Source organism: Anarhichas minor, unplaced genomic scaffold, assembly GCF_050575085.1.
Source record: "Anarhichas minor isolate MPS153535 unplaced genomic scaffold, ASM5057508v1 ptg000055l, whole genome shotgun sequence".
Taxonomy (NCBI): Eukaryota; Metazoa; Chordata; class Actinopteri; order Perciformes; family Anarhichadidae; genus Anarhichas; species Anarhichas minor.
This window is the reverse complement of record NW_027466501.1, coordinates 508,000-519,093: the sequence shown is the minus strand read 5'-3', so window position 1 is coordinate 519,093 and position 11,094 is coordinate 508,000. Positions and strand designations below refer to the sequence as shown.

Sequence of the window (11,094 nt, the reverse complement as noted above, 5' to 3'; positions counted from 1 at the left end):
TTAATTTTTGCACCGCAAGTTCTTTGCTTTCAACAAAACGTCCTTCAATCCATCGTAATGTTTTTCTTTTCTTTTAAAGTCTGAATAGTCTTCAACCTGTCGACCTCCTCTCGAGTATGCGACATACAGAGAGTTGTGATGAGGCATCATGTTGTTTTTAAGAGGCTACAAGAAGTTAATAATTGTGTAAAGCAAACAAATCTATGCCGGTAGACATTTCTTTTTGTACAAAACATGTCCGTTCTGTCTTTATACGTGTTGCTGAGGCTCTTTCTCCAGCTGTGGCGTTTCCGTGTCACTATTTCTGTGGTTCATGTTTGTGTAAATATACCGTCTGCTTAACACAGAAACACTTGGTCAAGATTGATCCTTACAAAAAAAAAGAAAATTCCAATCAAGGAAGCTGTGTACAGTCCGTGTGTAAACACTGATTCCTGAAGTGTGTGTGCGTGGTGGGAAGTGGGGGTCCTTGTAGGGGTTATAGAAATGTTTGACTTAATTTCTGTGTTTTATATTTTTATAATAAAGATTTAATGAAAAACGGGCCAAAGGAGTGCTATGATTTCTTTTGTGTGTGTGTGTTTCTCTGCGTTGTGTAAACAAAGAACAATATCTGCGAGGCACTCACCATCTGCGTGTGATTGGGATAGAAGGTTTGTTCATTCAGGGGGAATTTCTCAGGACCGAGGGAGTGGTAGAGCTTTATCATCTGAGAAAACTGCAAAGCAGAAACAAACGAGACAGACGGACGTTATTATTGAAGCAGCGGAGGACAGGAGAGGCTGGATAGACATAACACCTGTGTACACAGCACATCATTCATAATGGCATATCAGATGCTTATGAAATATGTGACCCAGTGCAGTGAGACACAACTCTGAACACCTGTTGCCTTAGAAGGAAAAAAAAATCTAGTTTTTTCATTTTGTTGTAATTTTCCTCTCTGGTGGACAGACTTCCTCTTACCTGCCTTACCATTGTTTACTCCGCCTATTGTAAATATGGATCTGTATGTATATATATATATATTTATTAACGTTTGGGAGTATAGAATACAATAGAAAAAAGAAAATTGTGGCAACCCAAAAACATCTGGTATGCTTTGTCAAACAGGTGAGTAAGTATTTACAGGGCTAATATGTGACAGGTGAGCTCCAACATGGAGAAGTGCATTCTTTCACCACATTATGGGAGTATGAGTCGTCTCTGGGGGAGCATACTTGCTTCTTTAAACTTATTCTGGAGGTGACAAGACTACAATTACGAACCCCGGGCAGAGCCGAGCATTCACACGTCTTTGTATAATGTGTGGTGCAGGAGGAGGAGGCCACTCGCTCCGCCGACTCCAGAGACAGGTGTTACAGCTCCCTTTAACAGCCCAAATAAATCAGTCGGGGGGGGAGGGGGGTGTTACTTTGTGTGGGTTAAAGTAGAGCAAAGGGAGCAGTTACAGATTGCTTACCACCCAAGGTTTGCTGCAGAAGTTGTAGATGGAGAAGAGAGAGTTGCTGCCCGGGACGCCGCCGAAGTGCAGGCCGATCACGAGGTTCCTGAAATCCTCACCGGGGACCATGCTGTAGGCGTGCTGGCGAACCAGCACGAAGTCGGCCTTGAAGGACCTGCAACAAGACGGAGAGGGAGATGAAAACCATCAGAGTGGAGTTTGGCACGGTTTGAGTGACCAATCTGTAAGGCTTTGAGAGTGTAAACTGATTCCCATCACCCTCAGCTGCAATTCTTTAGTGCTAATTATCATGCTAACATGCTAAACTAAAGTTTACATCTGGGCCTCGTGTTTACAGCCGAGGGCTCCATCATCCAGCGGAACGTGTCGGAGCGAGAGGAGCGAGGAAATGCTCCTCGGTGCACCTCATCTTTTCGGATCCATCCATCTAATTAACACAGCCTAATCCTTCCTTTACAAACTGCTCTGGGAGCAGGGCCAAGCGACCCATCAGGCACCTGGTTTTTGCATCATTTCACGCTAGCAAGTGTCGTCTCACGGCAACATGTTCTTATTTTGATTCCTATATACATTACACAAAATCCTTTGATCCACTGTAAACCCACTGTAAACATAAACATATTGATAAGCGCAGCCTGTATGAACAGCAGCTTCACTGAGCTCTAGCTGGATCACTTTGGTGAGCCCGCACATCACACATGCACGATACAAATATGCGTGTATGCACAGGTATACACGCACACAGGAAGTATATAAGTGCTGCAGGGTGTATGGGTGGAATTACAACCAGGCCCTCGAGCAGGCTCGGAGTCCTCCAGTGTTGCTTATGTTAGACAGCACAGCGCTGGCGGGACGACTGAGGAGGGATCTGGTCCTCGGCGACAGAGCGACTACAGCTGTTCCTCCCTGCTGCTGCACTCAGTGCCGCGGTGGCATCGGACCAAAGGCTCGGCTATTTATACTGGACGAAGCTGTTTATTGAGGCCCCCCGGAACCAAAACCAGACTCAACAGTCCACGCGAAACACAAGTTCCTGATAAATGCGCCGGCCGATCTGTGCGATGTGCCGTTTCCAACAAACCGCCGGAGTGAAAGAGAGAACACTGTGCTTGGGGGAGAAGTGCGTGGGAAGTTGAACGCAGCGTGAGCCAAGACATTGACCTAGAATACACCTGTTCTATCGGTGTAAAACTAAATATGTGGTGCCACTTTACAATCAGAAAACCCTTTAAATCCAGGTCGGCTTGATTAAATGCAAGAAGGGCTGCAACTAATTATTAATTAGATTAATCTGTCAATTATTTTCTTGATTAATTGATTCATTGTTCTATATAATGTCAGAAAATCACAACAACCATGAGTCCATGAGTCTTTAAAAGACAACTTCTTATCCCTTGTTTCATCTCGTATGTTACCAATACAAGCTGTACTGCTCAGGAAAACGGTTTTCTCCCAGCGCATGCATGCATGCACAGACTACACCTTTGTGCTACCTCATTACCACAGAAAGGCCAGATGCAGAAGACATTCAGCCCGGTGGGATGGCTTTCACCTGGCTACGGTTAATGGAGCCGGTGCCCTATAGCAGCGGAGCATAACTGAAGCTTGTCACCCATTAACTTTGTTTTTCTGTCTCTTCACTCGGACTCGTTACGCAGAAACAGGGCTCCCCAGCGGGTCGCGGATTACACTAAAGCGGGACATTTATGCTTTACGATGCAAATCGCTCGGGCCTCCCAGTCATCACTAGGCGGGCGATATGCTAATGCACCCTTTGAATGGGTCATCAGAGGTGCAATAAAGGCTGATAATAGGCACTGATAGGGGGATAGCGGGGTTATGGATTAGGATATGGGGAGGCAATGGATCCATGTGCCCGCTCATAATACCTCCAATAGTACCCTGAGATAGGTACAGACGTGCTGGAAGAGATATCCATCTTAACAAGTCTTTCTTAAAATCCAGTCAAACAAAACTGTGGAAAAGGAAACATCGTACAACTCAAAGTTTGACTGAAATGTCTTAATGCGAGTGAATCGGCCTGCTGTGATGTTAATACTGATGCATTCACAAACTTTGGAAGTATTTCATACTACCAACTGATTTAACATTTCTTAAAAAAGACAATTTAATATTGAAAGGGACACTTCATAGTTTTGCTTGATGTATGTGTGAGTCAGAGAAAGGGAACTGTAGCTTGCCTCAAAGCATTCAAATACTTCAAGCTGCTACTATCCATCATTTCATATCAATGATGTAATGACGTGTACGTGAAAGTGTTTGCTTACTATGAGCCCACAGAGAATTATGAGCAGACTCTGCAGTTTCCCTCAGCTCCACAGCACGATTTAGCATCTTGCAGCTCCTTGGTTTGGTTTTTACGGCCCGCAACTTGAATTTTTGGGTTGAGTCTTAGAAGCTCTAACCAGTGTAATTCCCAGACGACAGAGCTCAGATAAACCCATTGTATGCTACTTGCCCTGCACCAAATGGCGGAACTATTTAGTTAGCGACTAGCTAGTGAAGTGGAGCATCTAGCAGCTAAAGAGACAGATATTTCCTTTGGTGGACTGGTGGAGACCAAAACAGAGCTACAAGTAGCGTAGGAGAGGAGTATTCAGGTGACCACAAACACGGCATCAAGTGAATGTTAATGTTGCACTTTAACAACTTTATACTGTAATAACATGTCAGTCTTGTGTCAACATCTTGCCTCTAATGCACCAAAATAAATGTGTAAAAGCCAGTAATGAAGATTAGCCAAAGACAGGTAATCAAAGTGTGTTTAAGTCACAACTCTTGATATCTGTCTGGTTATAAATATACTGCAAGCCAAACAGTTGTGCAACACCATTATACAATATACTGTACAACAGTGCCAACAGGATGTTTTCATCAGTCTTCCCAGAGCAGGAAACTATTCAAACACAAGACAATATGCCATTTTGTTCTCCAAATCCATTTACTGTACAGAATCTCTGACCTAATAGGCTCCACAGGGATGTCTGAATTGTAGGGAGCATTTGTCTTTATAGCGGCCCCGTGCCTGGCTCAAAGGCTGGTAAGGGTCTTATCTTCCTTCCATCAGTCTGTCTCCCGATGATAAGGATAAACTGGGTAGAACTTGGCGGGAATGCCACGAATGTCAAACAGTACATGCCGAGGATCAGCGCAGCAATCGCACACAATGGTGCATTGTGCCAAACCGCCCCTCCGTCATCGGAGGGAAATGCACCTAAGCGGGAACAATCTGTGCTTTCCTGTTACAATGACAGTCACTAAAGTAAAAAAAAAAACTCGTACAAAAAAATACGTTTTTTATGGTGTGAAGAACAAAAGGTTCAACATTTGCTCTCCTTCTGGGAGATGAGAAGCTTGATACCAATACTTTGAGTTAAGTATTGAGTTGGGGGTGGGAGGCTGAAGCTAGCTTAGCATAATGACTGAAAGAAGGAGGAAAGAGCTAGCCTAGCTTTCTCAAAATTTCAAAAACTTGCCAAGTAACACCTCTATTGCTCACAGATTAACACATATCTATTTTGTTGAGTATAAATAGTACTGTGAAAATGACAATTTGTGGTTTTGGGGGGGAGTTGCGTGCTGTAAGAATTTCTTGGTCCGCTCCACTGAATTATGCCACAACAAATATAGACCACAATTACTGGCAACCAAGTGGGGGGAAAAAGTTCAAGTCAGGCTTCAGCTTGTGATTCTGAGTTGGAAATATGTTACACTTTGTTGTCATTAAAGAAACTACTCTAGATATGTAAAACTGCAGACGTTGCTAGTTTAGGCTATTTAAATGATGCGACTACAAGGTTAGCAAGAGGGAGGATGCATCTCGGAATAATTGGTGCACACCCCCAAGTCAGAATAATAACAATTTCCCTGTACTTCCTTGTTCTTCTGCCAACAATGCGTGACTACAGCATTATGCTGCAGATAGATAAACTGGGAAGAAATAGAAACACCACACAACTAAATGCTAATTTCTTTTTCTGTGCAGATTAAAGGAACGAGATACATCATGTTAAAAATGTAGCTTAGCTTCCAGCGCTAAGCGAAGCTAATCTAGACACGAGAGGGGAATCAATCCTTTCACCTAACTCTCGGAAAGAAAGCAAATAAGCATATTTCCCACGAATGACAAAGTACTTTACTCCGCAGAGACTGAAGTTCTTTCTGAAGCAACTTTACTTTGTCTTTAAGGCCAACAAAGCCGCAGTATTATTATATAAAAATTTTGCCTTGTGCAATATAATAATAGAATAACTACTGCAAATCCAAAGCAATTAAATTGATCATTGACATATGAAAAGGATTGCCTTTAGGCAGCAGTGTAGCAGAGCACTTAACAGAAAAAGTTACGTCCTGTCAAATATTAAACAAAGACACTACCTTTGGGCTTTGCTTTAATTCATGCTTTGGCCCTCTGCTAATGAAAACGTCAAGAAGAAAGCATCAAGAAGAAAAGACTAGAGGGCTTCCAAAAAAAACTCTGTTCGCTTGATTTTTTGCGAAAATCTACATTTTTTGTTTATTTTAATAGGTGGATTGAGATCCACTTGGCTGACGGTCGGGAACAAATTAAAATGTTTGAGTAGAGTTTGATCAAAAGGTGGACAGAGTGAGTTTTGGAGAAAGCCATCTGATGAAAACTTTATCAATGTACTCAGTTAAAGCAACGCCATTATGTTTACGTTGTACTTTACTATTTGAAAGTCAGGTTTTACGGTGATTTCGTTTCTATCTGGGGCCGTACGCATAGACCATCCAAAGGACCCTGAGAAACTCTCCATCCTGTGTACAGTGACTGCCTGTCGCCCAGCCTCATGCTGTGGTCCCCCGGCCTGGATCTAAGACTCCCTGTGGTTGTGGCTGTGGCTCCGGGCCCGGCGGCTCCGGAGCGAGCTGGCAGCGGCTCAGATCCTGGGCGGTGGCCCCGGTCAGCTCCCGCCAAAGCTCTGGATCGCGTCCGGCTGCAATCGCACTCCGGGGTTCATCTCCACGCAGCGAAGGTCAAAGAGTGACGGAGCACCAAATGACGGGAGGGGAAATGAGCGTCGTTAGCGGGGCCATTTGTATTCATGGCTGTATTACAAAAGCAGGGATGGTGGAGCGGGCCTCTGTGTGCTGTCATTACAGTCACAGCGCTCCATGAGGAATCCACCCTCAGGCCTCCTAAAGCCATGTCTGAACTGAGCGGGATTCATTTGCCCGGTAATAAGATGAACCTGTCTGAGGTATTAGGTTCCTTCACTGATTAAAATGGGCTTTTAAAGGGTATGTGAATCGACTCTGTGTGGTCTCAGCAGTGAATTGTCACCTGAGGTAGCCAAAGGAGAGTCTTGTTCTGTGGGGATTGGAGAGGAAAGAGGGTCGGCCCCGTCTGGCTCAGACCGGCTGCTTTCAGGACAGAACATTTAATAGGAGAGTACAAAACAAATAATTCAGACATGGATCTGCTAACGTAATCTATCTGAAACCTTCCCTCCACCTGTGGAGGCACGGGAACAGCGAGGGATGTGACGCGGCCTCGGCAAAGATCGAATCGGTGTATCGTTGAACATTTAAGACAAGTCAAACAAAATGGCGGTTCAGTCCGATTGTCAGGCCACGTGAACTGGCTGGTGCATGTCGCTGTCAATCTACATATGAACAGCCCTTCCCCTTGTGAGCAATATGAGCTATCAGCCAAAAACTGCTTACTTGGCTTGAATTAAGCTCGTTTCATTGAAATTCAGTGTTAGTGAAAGTATCGGTTTCCTCACAGGTACAATAATGAGAGCAGCTAGTGTTAATTAGGTCCTCTAAGAGCAATAAATGTTTATTTTTAGTCCTCCTCACATCCACATTTTAGCCATCTAGCTGACGCTGACGCCCAAAACCGCTTCCAGTGAGTGCAACAGTAAAACAAGCTCAATAAAGCCATTAATCGCCATTAACTAATTAGCGGGTTTTATTGACCGCACCGGGAGCTCTGTGAGGACGGTGGAGGAGGCAGGGACGCTGCTCATCGCGCCGCTGTGGTCCGCCTTTCAGCCAGACCAGTGTTCCCACTTGGAGCCGAGCAGCTCGCTGGAGGTTTTGGCAGCGTGGAAGCGGGTAAGCCAAAGGGCTGACTACAGCAGTGCGGCAGGGAACAACACGCCATTAACTACTGTACCTCGTGGCGCATCGCTCTGCTGTACTGTGAAGGCTGAGCGGTGCGTGCCACGTTGCACCACATGGCGCCACACATACGCTTGGTAGTTGCAAAAAATTGCATGTAAAGTCCACTTTTGATGTGCTGCGCTGGAACCGTGCAGCTTTGTATTTAGTCGTTTTGGCTCATCAGTTCAACAACCCACCATTGGTCCTTGAGCATGAAGCCGTAACTGGGCACCCGAAATATCATGCATTTTGATGCAGCAGAATGTGAGATTAGCTATGGACAGACACAGAGGTGCACACTCACCGACACACACACACATGTGACCTATCGCATGATCCTCCTCACGTAGATGATAATAATAATAATCAGTTTGAACGAGGTCTTTTGACCTGTAGAAGAATTACAAAACAGAAAAGAGGAAGCGCAACTCCACTGATTGTGAGGTCGTCCAACAGTCAGAGCAGCCGAGGTATTACCATTAATTCATCACATGTACCTGTCCCTGACAGTGATGTCAATAATTACACTATCAAAGTCAACGATTTAGTTCATAACACTTGGCACTCGGCACTAACTCGGCACGAACAGCTTTCATTGAATAATGCAGATGATTCAAAAATATTTGCGTTTGTCATATATTTGGTTTCCATTTGTCGTCCGAGTACAGCTGATGCAGGTAAACAGTCCGTGTGGAGAACCCATCGCCTATCGTCTGACAGAGATTTGGCTTCTAATTGGTTTTAAATTAGCTTGTAAACTGGCTACTTGGTAAACAATCCGTCTTGACTCAAACGCCATTCCGGCGTCTCAAGTTGCTAATCCACCTGTAAACAATTACCAGCGCACGGAAGAGAAAGTCTTGGCCCATCCGCTAGCTCCAATGGAACCCCAGAAATTTCGGCCATTGCCCCCAGACGTGCAATCGGCGTCGGGCCGTTAGCCGCCGGGTTCACAGATTTACTGATCTTTTGACCAAAGCGGAAAACAAGCTGTACATTGATGTGCTAATGCTAATGTTAGCATTCATTTGGGGTCACGTTTCTGTCCACTTCATCCGAGTCCTTTTAGCTGCAAGATGTAACAAGACTATTTGAGAGCATTTTTGCTGAAAACAGCTGCCTGCTGGGTCCGGACACACATACTGCTGAGAGTGAACCGAAACAGTAAAGTTGAGGCCAGAAAACCAAAACAATAAGCTTAAAGATGCTAAACGCTCCATAGAGCTGAGGGGAAACTGCAGGGTCGGTTAATAATTACTATGGCTTCGTCACTATGAGCGACCCCTTTTATGTTACATGTAGATTGTTGTGTATTGGTTTTGTAAATAAAAAATGTTTTTTAAGTACTAATGGCGTTCATAATGTAGGTTAAGGCAGAGGCATGACATAATCTTTTCCACCCAGATCAGCTGATCATCAGTGATCTCTTTGAGCGGCGACATCACATAACAGAGCAGTCTATTTAAACAGCCAGCTCCACTGCTGCAGGAGCTGCTCACTGACCAGAGAACATTGCAAGAGGATTTTCTTTCTTTTTTATATTTCAGATCCACTCAAGTGACCCCAAACAGTGCAAAAGGTGACAAGTCGAAACAACCCGACTCTGTCACACAAGTTTCCCACCTTAATCAAGATAGGGTAAGTAGTATTCTTCTTTTCTCCCCCATGGCATAATCACATTACAGCTGTGATTTATCTGAGTGCAAGCGATGTCATATATATGTATACACAGTCACGCACAATGCCCCCGAGAGAAGAGAACTGTCTTTGTGCAGGCTCAGCGAGGCGGTAAACACACTGCATGGGCAAATGCGTCAACGCCAGCTCTCTCTCTCTCTCTCTCACTCTCACTCTCTCTCTCTCACCTGACCACTCTGGTGCCGCCTTTGTTGACCTGCATGTCCACCATACATCCCGAGTTGACGTAGGAGGCCAGGTTGATCTCTGAGAACTCGGCCTGGGGAACACAAAGGAGAAGAAATTGATTGTACGTCTCATCCCACAACAACATACTGTAAAAGGTCAAGTTTGTCCCCAGCAATTAAACTCCCTGACTCTGTACTCGGATGCACAAAAAGGTCTTTCTGACAGAAACTTTCATGAAGTGAAAGTAAAAATGTTCTTTGGCGCCATCCTTTTGTGACACGTGAAAGCCATGTGATGGAGCTCCAGCACTTTTATCTTGACAGCTTTCTTATAAAGAAGAAGAAGAAAAGAGGTCAGGAAAAGTACCTCTGGCCACCAAGACAGTTCAGACAATAGATCCTTTCAGGTTGACTTCATTTTACGTTTGTGCATTTGCACAACAGAGAGAAAAAGACGAGTCAGAGAGAGTTGGTGAGAGGAGGCAAATGAAGTTCTCCCCAGCCGGCGGCCTCCCGGACAGGGAGAGCCTTGTGAAAGGCCGTAGCCCGGCTACCCAACGACTCAGTCAAAACTCCCAGAGATGTTTGAAAGGAGGGGCGACGGTCGACTTCTGGGAATGAACTTTTCTAGACGGACAAGGACCAGACGGGGACAACTCAATATTCCTGCTCATGATTGTCGCCGTAGTCTCAAGATCTATTGATGTTAACGCTCCTGACCAGATCATGGAATGATCGTTTCTTCCGTCTCATTAATTCTAAACGAAAGGTTTATTACTTAATACATTGCCTGATAAAAGGGATGGGTTTTGTTTTGGAGTTTTTTTTTGTATGCAACCGATGTTCATTCTGGCATATTTTTGTAAGTATTATAATACACACTGTCAATGTAGGAGTGTACTTCTGCAGGGCGTGTCAGTACAATGTGACATCACCGCTGGGTGTGGTTACATGTCGGAGGCGCCTCAAACTCACCTTATCGTGCAATAAGTATATAATACTTCGCTTTATGACCAAATACCTGCAAAACTCACGGTAATCCCATCAGCCTCAGCTGTACGTCGGGTTAGGTGCAAAATTAGCAATTGTTAGCATGCTAACACGCGCGACCAATATGATGAACATGGTTAACGGTATAACATTGTGATGGTGTGTTTCTGTGATAAAAGGAATGCAATTAGCGACACAAGGCTGTACTTGTTCTTTAATGTCAGCTTGCATTGGCCATGTTCCATGCTGGAGACGAAGACGACAGCAGAAACAGCTCATCAGTCATGCGATATATTCGGCAAAGGCCTTTCTGGATCCCGTTTAGCACATTTACTCTGTTTCCACATAAAGAGAGCGTAAATACTTTTTTTCCACAATTGAGGAAGTGTTATTGAATTCTGCTTCGCCGTGGCTATTGGCTACAGGTCTACATTTGTGGCTGCTAATACAATAACAGTTTAGTGAATGCTTAAGAAGCTGCTCTCCACTGTGGTCGTGGCCCACAGAGGACGGTTCAGGTCAGAGGGATGCTCAACAGCGGCCAGTTGACCACAGACATGAAGCTCTTCACGTCACGTCTCAGTATGAGGAGTGACGCTAATGCAGTGGATGTAATGGGCC

At 44.7% G+C, this 11,094-nt stretch overlaps 1 protein-coding gene across 1 annotated transcript in view; it reads right to left on the bottom strand.

Moving 5' to 3' along the window:
* syn3 (synapsin III) overlaps window positions 1-11,094 on the bottom strand; it is a 74,484-nt gene that overhangs the window by 48,377 nt on the left and 15,013 nt on the right. Inside the window, exons 3-5 of the mRNA XM_076076107.1 lie at window positions 9,484-9,575; window positions 1,463-1,619; window positions 629-718 (exon numbers count right to left, since the gene is read on the bottom strand). Coding sequence (XP_075932222.1) covers window positions 629-718; window positions 1,463-1,619; window positions 9,484-9,575 — 339 coding nt within the window. The remainder of the gene's footprint in view (window positions 1-628; window positions 719-1,462; window positions 1,620-9,483; window positions 9,576-11,094) is intronic.